The sequence below is a fragment of the Propithecus coquereli genome, unplaced genomic scaffold, assembly GCF_000956105.1.
Source record: "Propithecus coquereli isolate 6110/MARCELLA unplaced genomic scaffold, Pcoq_1.0 Scaffold10, whole genome shotgun sequence".
NCBI lineage: Eukaryota > Metazoa > Chordata > Mammalia > Primates > Indriidae > Propithecus > Propithecus coquereli.
This window is the reverse complement of record NW_012133858.1, coordinates 5,548,624-5,574,588: the sequence shown is the minus strand read 5'-3', so window position 1 is coordinate 5,574,588 and position 25,965 is coordinate 5,548,624. Positions and strand designations below refer to the sequence as shown.

The following is a 25,965-nucleotide window of genomic DNA, read 5'->3' as shown; positions in this document are numbered from 1 at the left end:
CCACCTAGGGCCCCTGTATTGACCACTGTGCCTGTCCTCCAGATCTGACAGTGTTGCAGCTGTCAGATTATGCCCGTGAGCACCTTTGGAGCCCTGCCTTTGTCTGATTAGCACGACTCCTCCAAGAGAAACCTGTTACATCCCCACCCCAAGGCTGGCCAGTTCCTTTCTTGGACAAGTGTGCCAAAGCCCGGCCCCATTGCCTCAGAGCAGAGCAACTGGGAAGCGTGACGCATGCTCCATAGCCTCCCCAGTCCCCTGGTAAGGCTACAGCTAGATTTTATCTGAGATCACATTCTTACTGGGTCTTCCCTCTTTCCCAACTCTGCTTCTGTCACTCCCTTACAAGTTTTCCTGAATAGCAGGCCCTTAATAAATCATTTACACCCAAATCCTCATCTCAAGAAACATAGCCTAAGATAGTCATTTTTATTATTGTTATGAATAATAATGTAAATATAAATAATACACAGTCGGCCCCTTGTATCCATGAGTTTTGATCCTCTCAGATGTGAAACCCGCAGATATAGACAGCCAACTGAGTATGTCATACATATGTGAAATTTGGAAGGAAATTTGATAGATGGTCTGGAGATTAAAAGAGAAACCTGGACTGGAAATTTTGGGAGTCACACAAGTGCCCGGCACATAGTAGATGTTCAATAACATTTGCTGAATGAATAAATCCATGAAAGAGTGAGTGGGAATTGATGTGCTCAGAAGTGAGTGAGATCACCCAACAGAAATGAGGAAAAGAAGAATCGCCTTTGGAGTCAAAGATAGAACTAGTGGGAATATCAACGTTTAAGAAATGTAAGAGGAAAGTAGATGAGCACAAGGAAAAAACACAATGAGGTTGGAGAGAACCAGGAGAGGTGTGAATTCAAAGAAATAATGGAGGAGAGGATTTCAAGAAGGAACCACAGTGTCAAATGCTGCAGAGGTAGGTCACTAACCGAGACCAGAACTATTGCATTTAGCAACAAAGAGGCCATATTACCATGGGTTAGGGCAGTTTCAGTAGGGCCAGAATTAACGTTGGAGCAGGGAAAGCAATCTTCCCAGTTGATCTCTGGAACGATGAGAAGGAAACGTCAAAGTCACAGAGGCTGCGTGTGGTGTACTCCCACTTCCTGGCCCCATCTCCCCCACTCCAGAAGTAGCCAAGGTCTGCACGGTGCTCTCTGGCTCCCCCAGTCCCCACAGGGGTTCCTGGCCTGCTCTCCCCAGGGCTCCCAAACCTATTCCCTTCTCACTCACTGTGCTCAGATGGTGGCAGTTTGAGCAAACCAATTCACGCTGGAATATAACTAACAGGTAGCCCTCCTTTTCCATTTAGGAGATTTACCTTTTCAAAGATATTTTTTAGCCCAAATCAAATTCTCAGGGGCAGAATTTTGCATTGTGTATGGTGAGGATGAGAGCACAGAAAGGTGACGTTTGGAGCAGCAGCCTTTAAATGCACTCAGGACAGGAAAAGATAGTGAGCAACCCCTCCCCATCTCCCATACCCCTGCTTGAGAGGATTAAGGCAGTCACTGTTCCGTCCCCCTGTCCCCACTCCATCCCGATTGCTTTCCATCTGGGGCTTGGGCCCCCATGGGCCCCTTGGTCAGCTTCTCACCCTTTGTGATAAATTACAGTCTCTTCAAACTGAGCTGTGATCTATTTCATAGACTCTCCAGGGCTCCCGGGCCCAGAAGTCATAAACGTATACTGAATGACTGGATGATTGATCAGCTGTTTCTTGTACTCAGTTCTAGACCATTTACTCTTTTGTTCATTAAATGTCACTGGGGCTGTTTTCACTCAGCAAGCCTGTGCTAACTCAAGAAAAGCGTTTTCACCACTTTATGCCAATGCTTCTCAAACTTTAGTGACTTTATCACCCAGGATGCTTGTTTAAAAATGCTGATTTCAGGGAAGGCCTCCAGATTTTCTGGGATGAAGCCCAGGAATCTCCCCCAGTGATCCAAGGACAACACTTAGACTCTCTTAGGTGTGGTTTATGAGAGTTTAATGATAAAGACTCACTTTGTCTAAATCAGACATTAGGATATGAATTAATAAACAGTAGGTAACACACAATCATATCAGACAGAATAACAATGAAATAAGTCAGAACATCATTTGCAAGGTGAAACAACAGCTACAGCATACAGGAGCCTGCTGAAAATGTTAGCGAGTTTCTCTCTCCATAGCCTCATGCTCTCTCCAGTGAAGTCATTTATTATAGAAATAGGCTTGGAAGGATTTCTGCCATGGAGTAAATGTCGGATCCTCTTTGGAAAGACTGAGCTTCTCATCTCTTGGCCTAAGGAGGCTTTGCCTGAAGGGCTTGGCAGCTCCCCCTGCCCCCAGTGTTGCTGATTGTGCTCAATCAGACACCTGCTGGAAATTTGCTTTCCTGGGCTTCCCTATCTACTTCTAAATTGCCATGAAATCACTGGGGAGTTTCTGCTTCTTATCATACACCTGACATGGCAGCCTCATCTCAAACTCTAGGCAAGTCCTGGGTGTCTTTCTAGGTGCCTGTTAGGTCCTGGGCCCATATCTGATGCCCCCAGAGTCATCTCTTGACCCACTGGGCTGTGAGCAATGTGATGGCCGGCTCTAGGTCTGATGGATCCAGGTGCAGAGGGCCTTGCAGAGGTTTATATGGCTTCCAGAGGAGAGCCTAGTTATGAAGATGCTTCATAAATAATATGGCATCACATAAATATTGCATATTATCCATTAATTCATTAATATAACAAATACTTATTGAGCAGTTACTTAGTGGCTGGCCCAGTACTAAGCACCAGGGATATATAAATGCGAACAAGACAGAAACATGAAGGTTGGCTGGGCGCGGTGGCTCACGCCTGTAATCCTAGCACTCTGGGAGGCCAAGGCAGGAAGATCACTTGAGTTCAGGAGTTCGAGACCAGCCTGAGCAAGAGCAAGACCCCGTCTCTACTAAAAATAGAAAAATTAGCCAAGCGTGGTGGGTGTGCCTGCAGTCCCAGCTACTTGGGAGGCTGAGGCAGGAGAATTGCTTGAGCCCAGGAGTTTGAGGTTGCTGTGAGCTAGGCTGATGCCACGGCACTCTAGCCTGGGCAACAGAGTAAGACTGTCTCAAAAAAAAAATAAAATAAAATAAAGAAAGAAACATGAAGGTTACATTCTAGAAGGAGAGATGGACATAAGACAATAGCTAGATAAAGAGAATAAATGCAAATTATGATAAGTCTTAAGAACTTAGATGGTCAGGGCAGGCCACTTGGGGGGCTGATATTTAGGCAGAGATCTAAACTATGAGAAGGAACCAGCTAAGAGACCACTGAAGGAATAATTTGGGCAAAGGCTCCGAGGAGGCAAAGCGCCTGTGTGCGGGCTGCTCCTCCCCTACAGGGAGGAAGCAGAAGTCGTGAACTTCTGTAAGGAAGCAGAACAGCAGCCACCGTGGGGCTGGGGCTCTAAATCTTGAGGACCTCAAACCCTCAAGATGGAGAGACATAAAATGACAGCCAAACTACTGAAACCTGAAGCAGCTGCTTTGGGAAAAAATGGGACATATTCAAATATGAATGATAAAAGATAACTTTTACTGAGCACATGACGCTTTGTGTGTTAAACATTTTATATGCACTATCTTATTTATTCTTCACATGAACTATCCACCCTATAGCTAAGAAAAGTAAGGTTCAGGGAAGTTGCTTAAGTCACCAGTAAAAATCAGGATTTGAAGCTAGGTGTTCGACTCTCGTATCTGTGCATGAAACCACCACTGTGTTATCTTGCCTCAGAAAGGCACAGAACGCTGGAGCTTGAAGAAGCCTTGCTGCTCATTCTTGCTAGCCCCCTCCTGCCAGAGCTGAGGGCAGCAAGTTTCAGAGGAGAGAAGTGACTTGCTGTGGGTCACACAGTTCGGTGGCTGTCTTAGCCATCTGAGCCAGGCATACATCCAATTGTCAGCCGTTGGACTCCAGATCTTCTATTAAGCCATGAGAACTTTGGAACTAATATGAAGAAAATTTCTCACTTGTAGAAGCAAACATCAAATAACGTGGTTTGGAAGCCCAGGGTAACCTGTGTGAGCACTAAAGCCCCCGACTCAGGAATGAGGACCACCCTGCCCATGGTTCCCACTGTGCTCTGGCAGCAGAGAGATGGCCTGATCCTGTCTGTCCCGGAACCTGTGATGCCACCTGAGATTTACCCCATTTCTATGAAAGTCTGGCAGATTCTCACTTGAAACAGCTGTTGGGATAAATATAACATTGATTCAACCTGATGGCAGGTGAGGGAGTAGAGATCCACAATGAGCACCACCCCCAGCAGGCCAGCCAAGGAGACAAGGGTTTCTGCTTAGCTCCTTAGTGTGTGCTGCTGGGCTGGTTCAGCCAGCACTTGGTGTGGGGGTCAAGAAAGGCCTAGTGCTTGGGCTATGGTGGAGCAAAATGAACCACCACATCAGACCTACTCACTAAGGTGTCCAGGGAAGGTGGCAAATTGAGCACTGGGGTAGGGAGCTAGATTGGTCACTGAGGAGCAGATGACAGAGAGGAAGGACAAAGCAAGGTAAGGGTCCCCGTTGAAGGAGGGTGGCTCTGGCCCTGACATAATATAGCTCTGGTCCTGCAGGACTAACAGTGCAGGCTGGCTTGGAGGGATGATCTGGAGAAGTCTTATCCTGGTGCCTGGACAGCCTTGAACACCTGGACACTGTTCACCACAAGCAGACAGAAACCAGAAAAGGGAGGAAGGAAAAGTTGTCCCAAACAAGTCGTCCACTTCGCACTTTCCCCCAGAACTGTGCTGCACCCACGTCTCCCTGAAATGAATTCACGAGCTGAGTTCTTAGTTCAGAAGAAAGAAAGGTCCCTGGAGTTCTGAGGAGAAAACACTTCCATTCCCCTAACCCATTTGTGTGTGAGTTCTCCAGCCGTGCTCAGACACACAGTCTCTGGCTATAGGATGCAGATTTTGCTCAAACGCTTGCCCCTTATAGCTGGGCCATGTTAATCCTGCTTCCCATGCTGAGCACTGCTATTCTAACAGCACCAGCAGATCCCAATTGACTGCCTCAAGCCAGACCACACCCACTTTCCTAAACAACCAGAAATCAGCAGCTGTTAAAGAAAGGTGTTAAAGACACATTAGCACCTGCTTTAAGCTTTCTAATTGGTATCAAAGAATGTTAGAGGAGCAGTGCCTTCCCCACTTTCTGGGAATGTGTAGTGAATGAATGTTTGCTCCCACAGAGAGTTCTCAAACTTGTCTTTCACAATGGGGAGGTCCCCCAGATGGCTGGATGTCCAGAGGCAGGAGAGAGGTGGGACAGCTCCCTTTGCCCGTTGTGCGCTCTCCCCACTGACTGTCCACCATCCGCTTTCTGTCAAGATGCGATTCAGCTGCCATCAAGGCATCCACAGGATCCACATGAATCCATCCAGAAGTGGTGGTGGTTCCTGTTTACTGGAAGACACCCTCTATCCTCTTTCCCAGGCTATTACCGTTCCAAAGAGTTGGTGTCTTTTCTACCCACTTAACAACACATCTTTTGCCTCTGTACCTCTGACCTCTGATGCCAGGGCTGGTGGGGGCATGGGGAAGGGCGGTGCAGAGGTAACATTTTGAAGGAAGGAAGGAAGGAATTGAAGGAAGCTTCAATTCCTTCTCTGTAAAGCAGAGAGATTCTGATTAGTTGGTCTGGGGTTGGACTTAATAGTTTTTGAAAGTTCCCTTTGGTGATTCTAACGTCCAGCCATGGTTAAGTGCTACTGAAGGGGAGGTTGTAGAGATTTGTTTCCCCATTTCCGGGTCCAGGAACTACCCCTTGCCAGGTCCCCACACTCGAGTTTGCCAGAAGCAAACCCAACTCTTGCCTGTCAGAGTCCCAGGAATACGCTAACTGGAGCCCAAATGAGGAAGGTTTATGGTTTCTACCTCTTTAAAGTCTGCTACCTAATTCCACCCAAATAAGGCTGTTGTAAAAACATCTCTGACTGTTAACACCAGAAGCAGGGATGTGACCGTTTCTCTTTTTCTTCCCTGGACAGGCGTGGTGAAGTATTAAACAGCACAGACTCAGGCCCCAAGGTTACACCCAGCATTCCCAGGTATGGCCATAAAGTGACAGGTCCAGAGGCCTAAAATCACACAGCAGGATCTCTGCACCCACATGCCAATTTGTCTTCAATGCTGCCTTTAAACAGAACACTTTCTAAAAACCAAGTCTGCTCAGAAAGAACAAGGACTTGCCACGCTGCAAATAGTCAAAAGAGCATGCCACAGCGGAAGGAGCTCCCAAAGAGAGTTCCAGGAATGGTGTGGGTGACAGCAGGTTTGGGTGAACACGCACAGCCTTCCAAAGGATGCCCACCTCAGAGGGGCCAGCCTGGGCCCACTGCACAAACCCTGATGTGTTCGTCCATCGGCAAGATCATCTTACAGCTTCACGGGCACTGAAACACAACTTCCATTCACCAAAGGAAGAGACCCACTTGCTGAATCAGAGTGGTCTGTGGGCATGGCTTTTGGAAGGAGCTACTCTTAGCTAAGAGAAGACGCCGGAAACTCTAGGACTAGAACCATTGATCCTAGAAGTCTGGGCTGGCTGGCCAGGGAGGGAAGGTGGCAGAGGTTCAAGTGGGGGTGGGATGGAAATTGACATACCATTTCAGGACAGCAGCCTTGCGCCCTATTTCCCACCCTCCCACAGAGCTGTCCCTCCCTTCCTCCTGGGCCATTCAGAACGTGGTTCTGAATGTACATGATTTACATTCAAAACATGAAGCAGAAATGAAATGGAAACCAAAGCAGCAGAGGGAGAGAACAAACTGGAAACCCCAAACCACAACCTCTTCACATAGCCCTCCCACCTTCCCCAGCCCTCCTCCAACAAACCCCAGGGCCACTCTCCTCTGGCCTTCTCCATCTATTCCTTCTCCCCGCCCCCCAGTCAGACTGTATGAAAAACAATTCATTTCATAACTTAAGATGTGTCATTATGATCACTGCGCATACATTTGTGAGGAGCAGACCAAAAACAGAGACCGCATTGCAAAGACCGTGACCTGTCTGAGCACAGTGCCTCAGCCACCCTCCCATAAGACACAGGGAGGAAGAGAAGAGAGCTAATGGGACCCAGGGGGTTGCGACAGTGCAGCACGCACTGCCCCGACTCAGGTGCTGCCTCACCTCTGGCCCAGAGACGCAGCAACCACACTCTCAGCCCAACCCACTTCTGTTGCCATTACAGCTCCTTCTCACACTCTCGCCACATCCCCGCCCTCTCCTGGGAACCCTCACTCTCCAGCTGGCCTCTGGTTTCCTCGCAGGGCAGGTGGAATCCTCATTAATAAACCACACACTTCCTCCAGGAAACAGCCCTTGGTGGGTGTGTCCTGCACACACCTCCTCTCCTCCCCTCCTCCTCTTTCTCCTTAAGTAGCAATCGCTTTCTGGAAAGCCCAGTGCTGTCTGCCTGCAGCACACACAGGCACACGCACAACCATCCCCAGCAACACACAACACTACCCCTCACACAAAGTCACCCCCCAGGCTATGCCCACCAGCTTTACAAACCAGTGCAGGGACTCCATCCATGCCCTGCAGAACAGGCAGCCCTCGGCCTGCAGCCAGCCTGCCTTCCCCGTGACACCCGACCATGGCTGCCCTGGCAGAGGGGACTGTGGAGGTCCCCGTGGCTTACATGTAAGAAAAACCCTGTAATATCTCAGGCACTACTGGGGACCTGGGAGCAGCAAGGGAAGTCAAGGAGAGGCGGGGTTGGGGGGACCCCGTTGTGGGGGTGCACATGTGGAACTTGAAATGGAACATGAGGGCCAGCACCCAGGGCTCCAAACCAGAACAAACTAGGCTGCCCTGCGACAGCTAGCTCAGAGGTGCCGAAAGCTCACGTGCAGGTGGAAGAATCCCTTCACTCATGCTGCCAGGGAAGCCTTGACCCCTGCTCTGGGGACCCTGCTGCCCCACAGGCTTTGTCCCTGTCACAGGGAAGTGCACAGTTGCAGCAAACCCAGGACTGGCATCCTGGCCCTAGCAACACTACCAGCCAGCAGGGCGGCCCTGGGCACATCACTGTACCCCTCTGGACAGCACAGGACAGCACTCTGACCTTTGAAAGGGAAGGGGTCAGGTGGCTAAACTCTACAACCCCTTCCTGCCTTAAGCCCCAGGATTCTAATCCATCTAATACTTTACAATCCAGGTCAGATTCTACCTCCAATAAATTCTCTCTGATTAAGTCCATTTAACTGGTATGCTCGTTTGACCACTGCCTTGGCAACATTTAGTTTTTGTCTTTTCCCGTGGATCCTGGAACCTCAGCCAGACCACAAACCTTTCTGAGGGCAAGAACTGGGTCCCCCCCTTGGCCCCCTCCCCTGTGAGTCTGCAGGTTCAGCCAAAGGACCATTTGCCCATGCCCTCTGAGTTGGTCTGTATGTGAGAACTAAACAATCGTCCTGTGTATCCACAGAGTTAAATCTGGACTGATTTGCAGCCACTCTAAGGGAGCGCTTCATCACAGTCAGAGCTGCGTGAGGGTGAGGAATGCTCTTGCCTTCCTCCAAGTCCAAAACAGGGAGTTTCTCTTCAGCAAATAAGGCTGCAGCCTGAATTTCCTGCAAAAGAAAACAGCCTACGGTCTGGTCTGGAGGTTGAGGACATTCTCTTCCTGTTCAGGGAAGCAGGGTGGAGCCTGCCACAGCATCAGGTTCAGGCCGTGTCTCAGGCACCAGGCCAGACCCTGGCATGTGAATTACTAGCAAGGGGAACAGATAAAATTCCAGCTCAGTTGAACGGACTGAGAGACAAGACGGAGAAAAATGCACTGATTTTAGAGTTTTTGAGTAACTCTCTAAATAAAGGCTGGTCCTCACTTGACCTAGAACAAATGCAGGGGAGGGGGGAGGAGAGAGGCAGGAGGGAGGCTCTGAAAAAAAAAAGAGAGGACAGACCCGTCAGGACACGCGCTTGGATTACGTCAGTAAATTATCCGGAAAAACATTTGTCCTCACTGAGTCACCGTGGCTGATAAAGTGCTCTCGTCCAGGTTCCGGGAGAAATGGGGCTGGCTGTCATACTTGCTCAATTTAGAAACAGAAATACACCTCCTTGGTAAGGCAGAGTCCACTCTCGGCTCCCTCGCAGGCACCTGCCTGCTTCATCCCCCAGGAGAGGGCTCTGCCCCCTCTCTGCCACAGAGCCAGTCCGCCCACCCCGGGCCGGGGCAGCTGCTGTGGGTGACAGCCCCTCATAGAGGAAAGAGGACATCCTGAAGGGGACCTCAGTCTGGCCTCCAGGACTTCATGTCAGAAAGAGAGACCCTGGCATTGGCCCCGAGGAGTCTGGGGGGTAGGGGTGAGGCCCTGCCACTTCCCCCTGGGGAGCTCCCAGTCTAACTGCATTCAGCAACTTGCAAGGTAGTGCTGCATGTACTTGGGAACAAGACCCCCATCCCTCCCCTCAACAGGTTTATGCTTCATCAGAGAGAAAGCCTGCTGGACAGTGTGATCTCATAGAAGAGATGGGTCCCATCCCCACTATATGATGAGTTTTCTAGACTCAAACATCTTCAAATTTGTTCAAATCATTTGTTCTGCTTAGGTAATGGTGGATTTTTAAGAAAGAAATTCTGGGGAAAACTTTTTATCTAAAGCAATCCAAGAGATGAGATGAGGAGAGAAAGGTGAGGGGGCCCTCCTTCTTTCAGTAAAAGTCACTCTGTCAAACTGATACGGGCATTTTCTGCAACTGGCAATCATATTCACCAGAAGTATACTTCCGGCAACAAAGCCTCGTAGGTGGTGATGTTATTCTTGTTCTTATCTTCCATGTTCAGAGAAAGAAAACAGTGTCTGAAAGGGAAGGCTCATTGCAAAGACAAATCATCTTCAGTGTTTTATCTTCAATGTCTGTGGCTGATGGGAAAAAAAAACGGTGAGGGAGGTGGAGGGAGTTCTAAGAGACAAGTACGCTTGGCGCACTGTGACTTCAGGTCTTCCTAGGACTGAAGACAAACCGATAGGAAGGGCTTTCTGTTTTTGTTTCTGTTTTAATTTTTAAAAAGATTTGATTTTATGAAAGAAAGTTAAGAATTATTGTAGAAACACCACATTATTTAGCTATTTATTTTCTTCTCAAAATTAGCATCATTATAAAATTCCCAATTTCAACTGATAATTATTGCACACATAGGCTAAACTTTTTCACAAACATTATTTTCTTTAACCTTTACTATAGTTCTTTGAGAAAGATTGTATTCAACCCATTTTGTAGTTGAAGGAAAATCATTGCTTACTGGTTACTTAAATTTCAGTGTTTCAACAGAATTTTAAAATGTAAAGCCTGGAAAATCCAAGATTTAATGAGGAGAGAGCAGAATATTACCATTTGGAGCCTCTGACAAAAACCATCTGTCTTCTTGGGCAGCTGACCCAAGGTACTCTACCACTTGGTGGCAGCATACCTAAATTGCCAAAAGTGTATATATTATAATAAAGACATTCTGTCTACAAAACTTAAGTGTCATAACATAAAGTATCAGTACCTAATACATGCCTGAAAACATAAACAACTCCAAACACCAGTGAAGGGCACACAATAAGAACCTAATCAATGACAGGTGAAAATTATCATTTAATGGGGAAGAAAGAAATAGCCCCAAATCTGGAAACTACCAAGTAAAAAACCCATCTTCTTTCCCCAATACTAGGCTGTCTCTCCAGCATCTATCTTCAGGGAACGCCTTTATTTCCAACATTCCAGCCAAATGAATCCCAGCTGAATTTAAATCATCCTGATTACCCAGCATGAACTCCAGAAAAACCTGAATGCATCAGATCTTATTTCACCTGACACATTGAAGTTGCCCTAATCAAGGTGACACCAGACACTTCTGCTTCCTAATCAGCCTGCTCTCGGTGAACCATAGACTCCAGTAGCCTAAAAGAGAAATTAAATGACCACACCTAAGCATTAGAGGCTCATTTGACATTGCTGCCCAGAGACAAACTCCAAGGAGGCCTAACTTGCTTGAGGGAAGGCAGATAAGGACTCCAGTTCAGATAAGCACAGGGGAGGTTAACAACCACTTTGAGCCAAGTTAGGGACTGACTACACAACCAGCCAAGAGCTGAAACACATCCAGAGGCAAAACTAAAGATTCACCAAGGGAAGAAACAATCAAGCCCTTTCTAGATTTCATATCAGATCCTAATTTAATGCATGTTCCCTATTAAGGGGCCATATTAGTTTAGGGAAGTAAAAAGAATCCTAGCCTAGGAGACTCCACAGGGCAGTCCCTGTGACCAATTCCTTTAGTCTTTCCAAAGCCAGGATCAGGTTTAGGTACGTAAGATATGGCCCTAAGTTAGAGTTTCTTGATGATGGTGATAACAATGTTTGCACAGTGGTGCCTGGGCAATGATAAACAAATAAAATTAAATTGGGGAATTGTAAAGAATTGGAAGTTTAAGGCAAGTCATACTGGAAATACAAACTGGGAAATTCAGAAAGCTAGTGATTTGTTTCATTAGCCTTAAAAAAAAAAAAAAGTCCATGATGGCTACAAATCTATCCCAAATAAATCACTTAACATACAGACAAAGATTTATATACGAAGAGATTTACTGAGGGTTATTTATGACAGTGAAGCTTTGGAAATGACTTAAGTGTCTAAAGACAGGATTAATTGAAATATGATGCATCCCAAGATACATTATTATATGTGAAAAGTTTTTAATGTTATGAAAAGATTCTTATGGTATAATGCTAAATGGAAAAAAGCAAGAGGCAAGGTTGAATAAACAATTCAATTCTGTTTTTAGAAAAGACAGGAAGGAAATATGTCAATATATTGGTTGTTATTATCTCTCGGTGGTACAGTTACAAGTGATTTTTAAAAAATTCTTTACATTTTTCTACATTTATTTTCTCTGGTAAAGAAATACTTTTCTAATTTTAAAAAATAGGCCAAGACTTTGTCACACTTTTAGGCACATACATTCATTCATTCAGTATTTATCACACACCTACTCAGTGTTACTGACCCTATAGCTATAAGTATCACTCCTGACTCTAACCCTAACCGTAAGCATAATCCTAACCTTAACTTTGACAAAGCAGTGCTAGGGACAATGAAAGACAAGTGGCAAAATAAGGTCCTTACTTTCAAGCAAGGCAAGGGAAAGAAACTGCCACTTGTCATTGGCTCTTTCTGTGTGTTGAGTCCTGGGCTAGGTACTTCATATGTGTTGTCTCACGTAACTTCACCACCGTTGTGTTTAGTAATGTCTTTATTCCTATTTTACAGGGAGGAAACTTGTTACCAAGTATGCGCATTTCTCCTCCCAGAGGGGAGGAGAAATGGGATTCCTTCTTCCTGGGCTGGAACCTTCTGCATAATTTCCAGGTGTCAGTATTTTCCTCGACCCCACTCTTGCCTTCTCTGCGAGTCCACAGTTCCATTCCCACCAAGTCAGTGTTGATCCTCAAAGTCCCTTCCAAGATTACACATGGGAGATGCATGTGAAGGAGAAACAATACCTCCTCTTATTTAGGAATTCTTTTGTCCAGTACTGGGTCCTTGATTTATCATCATACAAAGGCATTTAGTGGTTCCTGGAATAAGCAGGGCTGCTTCTCATAGTTCCTTCATGACCAAGTGGTTTCCGCCTCTGATTGCTCCGGTTATTGTTCCCCAGGGAATCACAAATGTTTGTCTCTCTGCATTTGAAGCATCATGGCCGGCTCTTCCCCCGCTCCCTACAACGGGTTCCTTTTCACAGTGTTTCCACAAGCCCTCTGGCCCCTCAAGCCCCATCAGGACTGTGCAGGCAGAGAAACAGACCTGCCAAGTCCTACAGTGGTGGCAGGGCCATGGAAGAGACCCAACCTCCAAATGCATATTAGTTGAGCACTGATTCCAGAACTGTGCTTCTGATACCAGAGCAACGCAGAAGCTGGAAACAGGCAGGTGAGTGAAGGAAACATCTCAGACCCAAGGAAAATGAACAGGGGACCATTGCTACAGTACTGTGGTGACCACCCCACCAAGCCGGCTTTACATTCTGGGTCCCTGCTACTGATGGTCTTTTAGTCATCTCCTTAAATAGTTTCTAAATGCTTTTGCTTTTTCCCTATATCTCTTGCTGTACTTTGGTAAATAAATCATAGTTGACTATCACCCACAGGTGAGCATAAATGAGCAGACTTTACCCATCTAAAATGAACACAAACACCTGGGGGAGGAACTCTGAAGCACCCTGCCCACACCCCCACCCCACCCCCACCACCTCCATTGTCCTGCACACCCACAGCCACCATGGCTGCCTTGGCCAGCGGAAGCCCAGGACTGAGGTACCTGCCGCCCGCATTTCCTACCTGTAGCAACCTTCACACTGATGCTCCAAAGAGAAGCTTCAGGAAAGCAGGTTTGAAGCACAAGTGGTCCCTGCCCACCACCATTACATCTGCGTGCCCCTCACCCCACACCTCCCTACTATCCTGTTCCAGTCTTAGCCCATCCTTCAGAGTCTACCATCTTACTCTCCCCAAATCAGTCCCCTCACTGCCACCACTGCCACTTCCTTCAATCTGGCCCCCTCATCTCTTCAGTGGGTAAAAGCTCAGGCCCTGGTGCTAGGCCATCTGGCTCCAGATTACACTGGCTGTGTGCCAATAGGCAAGTCACTTAACCTCTAAGTCTCAGTTTCCTCATTTGTAAAATGGGAAAGATATTAATAATAATACCCATCTCAAAGTGCTGTGAGAATTAAGTTGATGCATGTAAAATACTTCTAACGTGCCTGGAACTGATTAATAAATGTTGCTATTATTATTACCTTTAACCTACACTATTACAACTACTTCCTCACTTCCTAGACTTCTCCTCCACTCCAACTTCCATTCGGCTGCCAGAGTGAATCTTCTAAAATGCAATTTTAATTGTCATTCTCCTGCTGAAAAGCTCTTCACCAGCTCTTGATTGCTTATCAGTAAAACTTCTTAACTGGATCCACGGAATTCTTGTATGCCTTTCTGCCCCATCTCACCTCTCTCTCCAAAGACACCATGCTTCTGCCATTCTGAGTTTCTGGAACTTAACCTGTATGCCCTGTGACCTCCTCTACCCCACCCCCAGCCCTTTCCTGAGCACTTCCCTCTGCCTGGACCACTCCTACCCCTTGTACTTCTGACAATTCTCTTAATGCTTCCACCCTCTGCTCAGAAAGCACCTCCCTTTTGAAGCCCTCACCCCCAGTTGGCAATGATGCTGGATGTTCCACATGCTGGGAGTCCCAGCCCTGGGTTCAGTCCTCTGTCTCAGCACTTATGTGCACACCAGACTCCCCCAGACCACAGAAGGAGAAGCAAACTTACATTTGTGGAATCTACTGTGTGCCTTGCACTGTGTAAGGATTTTACATCCTTTATCTTACTTAATACCAATCGTTAATAAATTGAAAAGAATTTCATTTATTCTTTGATATCAATATAAATTATGACATCTGTTCTAAAGTACCGAGAAAAATAATCATTATTGATTTTCCTCATTACAGTTAACTAAGAGAAACTTCTCAAGAGACACTTTAGTACTGCTTCATTCTGTCCCCCTCAGTCTGGGTCCATCCAGACTGCTATTAAGTTTCTATTGATAATTTGGTTTTGACCCCTCAGAGTCAAGTTTCTTTTTCACTCGAAATTATTTTTGAAGATTCATCCATGTTGTTGCATATCACAATACTTCAAAAAAGCTAGTCAAAGAAAACGACATATGGTACAATACCATTTTTATGAGGCTCAAAAAAACAATAAAACTAAACAATATATTGTTTATGAAAACATATGGTAAACTATATAAAAAAAAACAAGAGAAAGATAAACATAAAACTCAGGATAGTGCTTATTTCTGGAGGCGGCGGGGGAGGGGTCAGGGCGGGGAGGGGTCCCAGGTAGCGTCAAAGGCAGAGGTGATGTTGCTTCTTAGATTGGAGGGCGGCTCTCAAGTGCTCATGTCACTATGGTGCTTCCTAACTTTCATATACATCTCTTCCTTCACGTGTAGCAAATATTGCTCTATATGTGTGTGTACATAAATATTTTGTTGTTGTTATATTATCACTTTTATCAAGCTCTTTTAGATAGAGACTCAGTAATTACTGAGTGCCTGGGTGCTACAAAGAGACTGCTAGAAAATTTCTTCCCAATGTGAGACAGACATTCTTTTCCCAAATTAAATTAGAATATTGGACTCAGAAATGTTGAATAATATGCCCAAGGTCTCACTCTGTGCCCATTTCTTTCATTTGTACTTTGAATTGATTCTGTATCTTCTCCCCACTACCCAGTGCCCTGGGAGGCTCCCCCGTCATCTGGTTTCTGGGTACTTTCAGCCAACAACAAATAATGACAGGAGAGCAGAGAGCAGGAGAGTGAGGTCAGCGTGTCAATTCCCCCACCCCCTATCATGCAGTTACCATGAGTTGGTGACGTCTTTCACCGAAGGCCACAGCTCGTCAGGCAGCCTCTCACACAGCTTTTCTTTCTGTTAGAAGTGGCCATGTCTCACCTCCCTGCTCTTTCTACCCCTGAAATATCTTGAGAATCCAAACTTTGTTGGTTCCTCTGTTCCCTGTCTGTATCTTTATAAATTGTCCTTCAGTTAAAGTCTCTAAAATTACCCAGGTTGAGTGGCCACATGTTTCCCAACTGCAGAAAGGTAGAGCTTGGTCCAAAGCTCAGTCTCTTCTGTCTATACTTAGATGCTGTTCCACGTTTTGCTGCAAAAGCCAATATGACTCTAAGGAAGGTGATTACCAACAATGGCAGTTACTACTGTGATATTATGTTTCTTAGCAGCGTAGCAGAACACTCTTTGCTCTTCAGGGCTGGTGTTACATACAGCTAATAGGGCACTTAATTGGTATTGCTAGAAATGTGTGTAAAATGTGGAAACTATAATAGAAATTATAAACCCTTTACACATAGGCCACAAAGGAAATTAAAAACAGATTTTTAAATGGTGTAAGTTTTAGGCAAATGTAAATAATAACAATGTGCCCTAAATCTTCTCATTGGTCCTATTTTCTGGCCCCTCCCTCACCTTGATTTCTCCCCTTCCTCCCTGCATTCTCCTTTAATTGATGATCCCAGAACCAAGGGCAGGGTGCCAACAATACATTTCAATAGGCCCTTACAGCAAGACACATTTGCTGATGACAGTTTGGATAGCTCAGGCTCTCTCGTGCTGAAAATAGTGGGAGGAAACCCTTGCAGTTTTTAACTCCTCTTCTTTTAACTTTCTGGCTCTCTGCTTATGCCTGTTTTCTGGTGATGCTGCACAAAGACAGTGCTGGATATAAGCCCAATTTATCTTTTGATGAAATCAGTGGAACAAGAGCAAATGTTATCAAATAATAAGCTCCAAATAACGGCACCTTGGTTTGATTGGCATTACAGAATAACCTGTCCTAATTTCTTGTCATCTTTCCTCACCACTATGACACCTGCGTTCCGTGGTAGAACACTCATCATCTCAGTGGCACTGCTAAGAGTGGATTAAGTGGCAGATACATCAATCTGCACCCTTCGGAGCAGCAGAAAGATAATCACGACAAAGCAGGATAACAGTGATGACGAAGAGGAGGAATTCAACACAGTGAAAATAACTCAGGATTTCTTTACTAGACATAGTACTTAGAAATTCCTATTTAAACACTTAGTCACCTCCCAGTAATCACAGTGGATAGATTATCCACACTGTGGGCTATGCCTGGGCACTTGTTTACTCTTGGGTTGGATTTTCTATGCTGTGTTTCAATTTCTAGGGTCATTCATCAGCTGATTGTATCTACATATTTCCTTTCTACTCCTTTCACGTACAAGTAACTGCAAGCAGATAGGAGGCTAGAAGGACAAAAAAGCTTAGATAAATGCAGGATGGATGACAGGAAAGATAACATGAGACATCATCAAGATCCCTGTCCAGGACCTGGCTGATAGTAGGCACTTGATAAATATTTGTTGGATTGAGTCAGTGGGGTTGTTTGGAAGTTAAATTAGAAGACTTTTAAGATCTCTTCCTACCTTGACATTCTGTGACTGCTCAGAAGAAGAAGACAGAAAGCCTAGGGAGCACCCAGGAGGTGGATGCCCAAACACACCAGCAGCAAGCCAGGGAGTTGAAAGGGATTCATCGCAGGCCAAGATGGGTTCTGAGTGAGTAACTCAGGACCGATCAAACTGCCACACCCCAGCAGAATCCCTGGTCCTGGGTAATGCCCCACAATTCCCACCCAGAGTCTAGGGGACTAGAAAGCAGTGCTCTTAGGATTTCAGGTGTAAACTAGATCTCAAGTGAAATCCCAGGCCTTAACTTATTTAGGAAGCCTGAGAAGGGGGTGTGTATGTTGATGGAGGTGATAATATTCGTTTTGAGATCCTACATTTTATGATGCATGCTTTTTCCAATATCACAGAAACCTAGAATTCAAGGCAGGAAGGATTCTTGGAAATTATCTAAGCCCACCTCTAACCCAGAAAAGGAACTCTTTCTACAGCAGCCCTAACAGAGGATCAGCTAGGCTCCAGGAATAAGAAGCTCACTTTCTTCAGAGGCAGCAGCATTGATGCTGGACAGCTCCCACATGAGCCGGTTCTGTCTTCCCTTCCAAGGCCTAATGCTAACTTCTACCCATTCATTGATGCAACAGAGACCATGCCTTTTCCCTTGTCTTTGGGGAAGCTCTCTTGAAATCTGAAGTCAGAATCACTTTTTTCTTCCATCTTTATGCCTGCCAGCAAACCTCCCTCATTCCTTCTACTGCAGAGACATGGTTTGTGGGTGCCTTAATGTGCTGCTCCCGACAGCACTCTAACTGGTCTACGTGGTTCTTAAAATGGGGCAAGGCGAATGCTGCAGGGTTCAATGCAGTGGTCCAGATATGGCCTGGCCTGCAGAGAGGAGAGTGGGACTATTTCTTCCTATTCATTTCTAAATTATCGCCACTATCTGTTTAACCATCTGTTCCAGAATGGTGCCAAAAATGGCCATCAAGCTGGCTGCCTCCTTAGATCCTGGGATCCTCTTTCATCACTCATTTGTCCTTATTTGTTTATCTTCTGCCGGCTGGTTCATCTCCTAGGCTACCAGTGCAGTCAATCCTGGCTGCCTTTTACTGTTACTGGGTAAGAAAATAGACAGGTTTTCCCTAACTTTCTCAAAATGTCTATTCCTGCTCACCATGAATCCTCAATCTACCTGGCATACAGAGGCTCTAAATATTTGTTAAGTAAATAATGAATAAATACATGAATAAATGAATCTCAAATGACATCTACAGGCTTGATCACACCAGTCTGTAGCAATCACTCCACCTCAATGGGAGCCTGTTCTTTTTAGCCTCCTAGATCAAGGCCCAGATAAATAATTTCTTCTCATCAGTATCATCTACTAATCTAACTGTTCATTTTCATAGTCCCCTTCTCTCTCAAAGCCAAGACTACACAGAAGAGTGGCAAACACTATGTGACCCATTAAGTTCTTCAGTTTTCCTACCCAAACTTCATTGTCTTGACAACAATTCTGTTCCAGATTCATTTCCAACAGCCATCATGTGTGAACTTACAGCCAACAGAATTAGGAAGTGGGCATGTGGGCATGACTAGCTGGTAGACTCTGCAGCCTGCCAGGGACTTGCACTGCTGATGAACCAGGTCCCTCAGGAGGGCGGCAGCAGGCATTGCACAATGATGCTTCCCACTGAAGGTGGCAACAGGACTCTTGCCTGCCACCTGCCAGCACCTGTGAAGAACCTTCTCTGTTCCAAGGAACACAGTGTGCAATGCTCATGACCACCCTCTGAGAAGCGGAGAGCTCGCATCTGGTATGTTCCTTTGGCGACAACGTGTAGTTTCTCCTTTTTCGTGACCCTTCCCTCAGGCCCTCCTGGCTTTTGTTCCCTTCACCCCAGCAGAAATTTTGTCTTTGTTAATTGCTCCCAGTCTCTTTTGTCCCACTCTTTGCTTAACAAGTCCAAATGAATAAAAGTGTTCTTCCAACTCTCTCTCCTTTAATTCTAAAGAAAAGATGAGCATTAATTAGCTTCAGGTATGTGATGAACATGCAAGAAAGAAAAATGTACCCTTCATATCTCCTGGGATCCCAATTTCTTCTGGCTCCAAAAGAACTGAGAGTCCATCATGGGTCCCTATGAAAACTTCTATTGTAAATTGCCTTAGAAAATGCCTGGTTTTATATCTGTTATTCATATACTTGGAAAAGGTGCTTTAAAAAACTACTTGGCTCCCAAATGGCTAAATTGGTAAATTACCTATAGCAATCACAGGTTATTTAGTCCACCTCCTTGCTTCTGAGACAGATAGGAATATTTCTTCTTATAAAGACGTCTAAAAAAAATCTTCTATTCTTTAGTTCATTGTCTCATGCACTCAACGTTTAGAAGTTCTTCTTTGGATATAACCCAATTCCTTTTACTGGAGCATAAGACCTTTTGTCCTTTTTCTGGTTCCCAGTGGATATCATTTAAAAAAAAATAGACACCATTCGGCATCTGTTTGTTCGCAGCCTTCTGCTTGAAGCTCTTCAGGGCTCGCCATTCCATTCAGCATCCTTCCGAGTAAGTGACGACTGCTCTTAAAGTCCCCTTTACCACCTGCCCATCACCATCGGCCAATCCCTTTACATTTGTCTTTCCTGCAGCCATCTGAAATGTAGTGCATGCCTCACTCACACCTGCTGCAAGAACTTAATCAGCACATTCAAAAATTATCCTAGGTCTCCAGCAAAGGCAGAGCTGGATATACAGTGCCTCCTTCTAATTTGCTAATGCTCCTATAAAACACAAGAGACAAGAAGAAGGTGCTGAAAGCCCAAGGCACAACTTTTTATTTGCCACAACAAACACTTCACAGGCTCTGGCCACTCCAAGAGACAGAGAGCAGCATCCTTGCAGCCGACAGTGAGGATGGTGAGAGAGCACTGGGGCTAGAGTCAGGGGGTTGAGGTCCAGGCCAAGCTTACCACTGACCTTGTGAGCATCCTACGCCAGCCTAGTTCCCTAAGCAGAACATGATACGTCTTTGCCTAGATTGCTCCTCAGGGCTCGTCCAGCTCTCACGTTCTGTGATTCTCTGACGAGGCGAAAGCCTCTTCTCTCCCTTCTCAAAAGGCATAAACCATGTTCACGGCATGGCTCCCACACCCACTTCCATGGCCCCCACAGCCCAGACCAGTATTTCTCATGCTTTTTTTTTTGTTATTGCCCTCTGCCCTGATGGAGCCTTTTTAAACTTTTTTCCCTAATAATCCCACCCAATGAAATTTTAATACCACACATATACATACTGGTGTGTGTATACGTGTGTATGTGATGTATGTGTATATATGTATATATATATTTGTAATTAATATTATACACGAAAGACTAAAATTCTTTTGCTATCCCCAAGAACCAATTTTCACTCCCCTTGGGGGCAATATCATCCCCACGGAGAATGCATGACCCAGATTGCACTGAGGGCCTCCTCTAGCTGAGTAATACAAGTGGAGTTATTTACCCCAAACTCTAAAAGCCACAAATCTATCCACAGCCAGAGATTTTGAAAATAACCTATTATGCAAGTCAGAGTGGAATCCACCCGAGTTCTCATTTGCTACGGTAAAGAGCAGCTTTCCATCCCTCATCCTCAGGCCACACCGTGTCCCAGTGCAGGCCTCGTACTGGTCCTCTTAGCCTGGCTCCCCTTAGCCCTCACCTCTGCCCACGGTTCCCACTTCCTCTCCCACCCATTCACATGAATCCCAACAGTAACAACGGGAATGACAGCAGTGAGGCAAACAACCGGCGATGGTGTTCCAGGAATAATTAGAATCCACTCCAAGGACAGAAACAACCCAGGTCCCTGGCCGAGACAGAGCTCCTTCCAACTCAGGAGCATCAGCCCAGCTCCCCTCCCCTCCCTTGCAGGCCATTCCCCTTCCCCTTACCTTGGCACGCTGGCCAAATACGTCACAAGTTTCCGCAGGTCTTCCTGTCTTATTCTGTCATGATTGCTGCGAGCAGGGAAGGTCAGAATGGGTCCACCTCGCTTATCACGGCCCCCTGCAGGGAGGAGAAAGAGGAGGGAGTTTAAGAAAACCAGCCGGAAAGTCGGCCATAGGGGAAAAAAAAATTCTGGGCGCTGGATGAACAGGCAGAAATACAGTCTGGTCACTGCTTGGGACAAGGCAGGGGGTCTGGATGCAAGTAACGTGTGACCTTGGTCAAGTCTTTTGACTGTTCCGATGCCTCATCTGTAAAAGGCAGATGAAAATTACAGGGCTGTTGCAAGGACTGATAAGGCAGCACATGGGGAAGCGCTTTGGAAAGTAAAGCTCTCTACAAATGTGGAGATGATAATGTAGATGACGCTAACTGTGATAACTGTTCTTATTGAGAAAACAAGCTGGTTGAAAGTGCTACATTCTTTGGAAATTGACTTCCAATTCGCTTCTCTTTGCAGACCTCTGTGAGGTAGGAGTGCTTGTGATGAACTGACTACAATGGGGAGAAGACCTCAAAGCATCCCTCCTGGGACAGCATTACTGGAAGGATTTTAGATTCGTAGAAAAGACATTGTTTTCTACACAGTCAAGAAGCCACCCCTGCCTGCCTACCTGAGGTGCCACCTGTCACTCCTGTTGGAGGAGCACATGAATCTTATCAGAAATAAGGATGCTCACGGTCTTAATCACTGCAAATGCATGTGTACATTCTAGGATTACAACAAATGTTCTCTAAATGTGTTTTAAAAAGCTAAAAGGAGTATGCAAAAGTGACAATCACTGTTATTAGAAGGCTAGGATTTTAGATGATTGCTTTTTCTTTCCTCTACTTGCCAAACTTCCTATTCAGTATTTATTATATGATTTTTAAATGTATTCATTAGTGGACACTATAATTAAGCAGCAGAATCAAGTTTCCCGGGAAGGTTAGGCAGGGACAAAGCTAAGATGTGGTGCCTACGACCTTGCGGGGTGCTGGCTACTACACACAGGAAACCTGTGTTGCGATCACACTCCACACCCCACATCTCAGGGGGCACCCAACATCCTGAGTGGGGACGCACAGGAATCTAATGACGGAGGCTGAGGGGTCAGCACAGCCATCATCAGTGCTGGAAAGAAGCTTAGAGGAGTCTCCTGAAGAAGGATCTTACAAGGAGGTCAGAGCCTCCCAAGACCCCCACCCAAGTGTGAGTTCGCGAGTTAAGTTTCACTGTGGCTGTGGCATCCAGAAGCCACACAGATAGAGGGGAGGTTTGACAACCAACCAACCCAGGATACCGCTGATGAGGAAATAAGGAGGCTGTAGGGAGAAAGGATCAAACAAGATCAAGGCCACTGAGAGAGATTCAGCCCTGATGAAAGAATGTTTCAGCACCACCCCCACAGCCCCGGGGCAGATTTGTATAGTAGACCTCAGAGTCGGGCCCTGGGATCCAGACGCTCCGTACCACAGCCCTGGTAACCACCCTCATCTCAGCTGCCTTGGGAACGGTCCCCATCTCCCCACTGCCTTCCACATGAGGAAAAGCAAGCAGGAGGACTGAATGGCAGCTTCCCCAGCCTTGACCTCCACCTAAGCACTGGCACTCTTCGGTGGTTTTTCACCGCAGCTGTTGGTTTTCTCCTGGCCTTCCAGGGACACCTTAGAAGTAGAACCACACGAACGTGGGGAGCCACAGCTCTGACTGGCAAAGGGCAGCGAGGTGGTTTGGGGGGGCCGGCTGGCACTGTCCCTCCCAAGCTGGAGTCAGGACTGACCCTGGAGACATGAGTTTCAGAATCATGGCTGAGGAAGGTTCCAGATGCCAGGAGAGGAAGGATGAGGAGGGAAAGCCCAGGGAAGTGTAATCATCTTCCTCCAGGAAGTGTGGAAAAGGAGTCAAGAGGAGACAGGAGGATAAAGCCACATGATTTTCAGGAAGGAAAAGACTTTGCAAGATTGTAGAAGGAGGAGGAATGAGCACAGAGGAAGAGAATCATGATGGTGGGGGTGACGGATGGAGCAAGGCCTCAGTGCAGGAACGGGGGAAGCCCAGCCCCCAGGAGACAGGGTCCCTCCCGTGAGGCACGCTGCAGGACAGGAAGAGGGAGGAGGAAGTGGACATGAGTTATGGGGAGGGAGGAACTCAGCCCACCTGAGGGACACTGTTCTTCAGGTGAAAATATGAGGTCACCTGTTCAGGGTCAGAGATGGCTTGGGGTGCTCAGGAGAGAGGAATGGAGCCGCTCCTGGAGAGCTTCCCCAGAGAATGAACAGCATGACTGGGTACGAATGAGCTTCAGTGTTGGCGACAGGCTCCAGGGCACAGGGGAAGCTCTGTGGACGGCTCTTGGCCGTGGTACAAATGGGGAGGGCTCAGGGGATGTCCTGCTGGACTGTGAGATCCCAGAGAAGATGACAAGGCATGTGTTTTGTTCCTCTGATATCCATCCACTTCCAAGTGAGAGGGGATATCAGAAAGGGTCAAAGGTCAGGGACTAAGACCACAGACAGACATATCAAGGGTCAAGATCCCAGATGTGCATGACCATGGTAGGGAGGTGGAGGACACTGGTGCCAAGGAGGCTGAGCAGCAATGAAGCTGTAGGATTTGACTGATAACTGGCATGGTGCTCACGTTACAGACGACAATAAACAGACGAAGAATGAGAACCCCCCGCTAAAGGTAACGTAACAGTAGTTCTGCGAGACGTTAATGGATACATATGCACACGTACACACCCACATAATTTTTTAAGGGAATGAAGTTATTCCATAGTTTGGAAAATGCCCGATTAAATAAATTTCTTCACTGTAGGACTTCCCAGAGCCTTAAAATGGTTATGTGCTTTAATGGACACTGTGAACCTCCAAGAAGAAGAGCTACAATACACAGCCCTTCCCAGACTTCTTTGAGAGTAGAGCCCCTTTTTCTATGTAGAGGATCATCTCGTGGAACTGCTGTTTGGTGGAACACGCTAGGAGAGACGTGGGTCCAGAGTACAAAAGACTGTGCCACGGTGGCATAATGTTTCCCTGGGAACAATGAAGATGACATCGGTGGGAGAGAAGGAGGCAGAGGGGGATCCTCAAGAGGTGGCCAAAGGAGGGTGTGTACGTACGCGAAGGGGACAGGGCTGAGATGGCCCCTGCGTGAGAAGGTGGGACCAAAGGCACAATGGGTGCTGTGAGTGGGACTCATAAGCTGCACAAGGGAAGCCAGAGAGGCCGAGGGGCGCCCTCGGGCTGTGAGTGATGGAGGAGGACAGGGCAGGGCTGGAACAACGGAGGCCCTGGGGGACAGCCGCAGCCCGTCTCGCACACGTGCACACGCCCACACGCAGAAGCTACGGGACTTCCCTGGGCGGTTCTGGATGGATGTTCCACGGCAGCATGGCTTCCCTTTCACCTGGCCACAGCTGGGGTGCTCAAAGGGGAGGGCGGGCACAACAAACAGTCTGTTTCTCTGCTCACCACCTTCCTTGCACTGCTTTCTTCTTCTCAGAAATGCAACTGTTATTCTGCATTACTTAATTCAAGTTTTTTTCGTTTTATTTTTGTGTTTTATCTTTTAAAAGCTCAGCATGTAAATGTAAGGGGCGGTCTTTTTGTTTTGTTTTGTTCTTTGTGTTGTTTCTTTATACGCAGCCAGTCATTACCTCCTGGCGCCCTCAGTGCCCTTCCCGGCCGTGAAAGGGCAATGTTCCCCAAGCCCCAGACGTTCCTGGCACCACAAGTGCAGATGAATAAGGCTCCCCCGGCTGCTCAGCTCACATCTGCACATGGACCTGAGCTGCACACCCCCAGATCCTCTTGTCCTGCTCAGGGAAGTTTCTATTTGCCTCATCACTGACTGCCTTCCTGACACGCTGCTTCTATCAGCTCCGTTAGGACAACTCCCTACCACTTGGGAAGGTCTTTTCTGGGGCTGGCTGGGCCCTGCCCCAGGGCTCTGACTGAATTCACATGGGAGAAAATGAACCATGAACTTCAAGCAAGGGCCCTATGTCAGTCTGAGTATACCATGGCTACGCTCACATGCCCCAAACTGGTATGGAACAGGATGGTACTCAGAGATTATGCTTTAAATCCAGGAAGGCCTCCTGAAGGAGGCAAAGTAGGAACTAACTTGGGAAGGAGAGAAGAGGCTCAAACTGGCAGGAGGTGTGGGGAAGGCACTGCAGAGGGGAGGAAGTGTCAGGCACAAAAGAAATGAAAGGGCTAGCAGGATACCCAGGGGACAGGAAGGACATTAAGTTAACTAAGTACCATAAAAAGAAGGAGGACAAGGCCAGGCACGGTGGCTCCTGCCTATAATCCCAGCATTTTGGAGGCTGAGGTGGGAGGATTGCTTGAGGCTAGTTAGTTTGAGACCAGCCTGGACAACATAGCAAGACCCTGTCTCTACCAAAAATAAAATTTAAAAAAATTACCCAGGCACGGTGGCATGCACCAATAGTTCCAGCTACTTGGGAGCTTGAGGTGGGAGGATCACTTGAGCCCAGAAGTTTGAGGCTTTGGTGAACTATGATCATGCCATTACACTCCAGCCTGGGAAAGAGAGCAAGACACTGTCTCTTAAAAAAAAAAAAGGAGGAGGAGGACAAGATCAGATTGAGCTCTCCAGGGGGCTGTGGGCCATGTCCTTGGAAGCCACCCGGCCATGGGCATCAGCAGAGGTCAGAGGCCTGGCACTGCTCAGTGGCCTCCAGGGCTTCTACACAAGTTCTTCCTACATGCTCAGCAAGCACTCAGAATCCAAACTTACAAAGGCTTTGGGGGTTGTCTTACCTCTACCCAGCCTGAAATCGCTGCTTCATAATCCTGCCAGGGAATAATGAACCACTATATATCATGGCAAAGACTTTGCAAATATGATTAAGTTAACTATCTTGAGATGGGA

General features: G+C 46.7%; 1 protein-coding gene across 1 annotated transcript in view; it reads right to left on the bottom strand.

Moving 5' to 3' along the window:
• Positions 1-25,965, bottom strand: part of KALRN (kalirin, RhoGEF kinase) — a 583,131-nt gene that overhangs the window by 431,549 nt on the left and 125,617 nt on the right. The window contains exon 3 of the mRNA XM_012639639.1: positions 21,023-21,137. Within this exon, the coding sequence (XP_012495093.1) occupies positions 21,023-21,137 (115 nt within the window). The remainder of the gene's footprint in view (positions 1-21,022; positions 21,138-25,965) is intronic.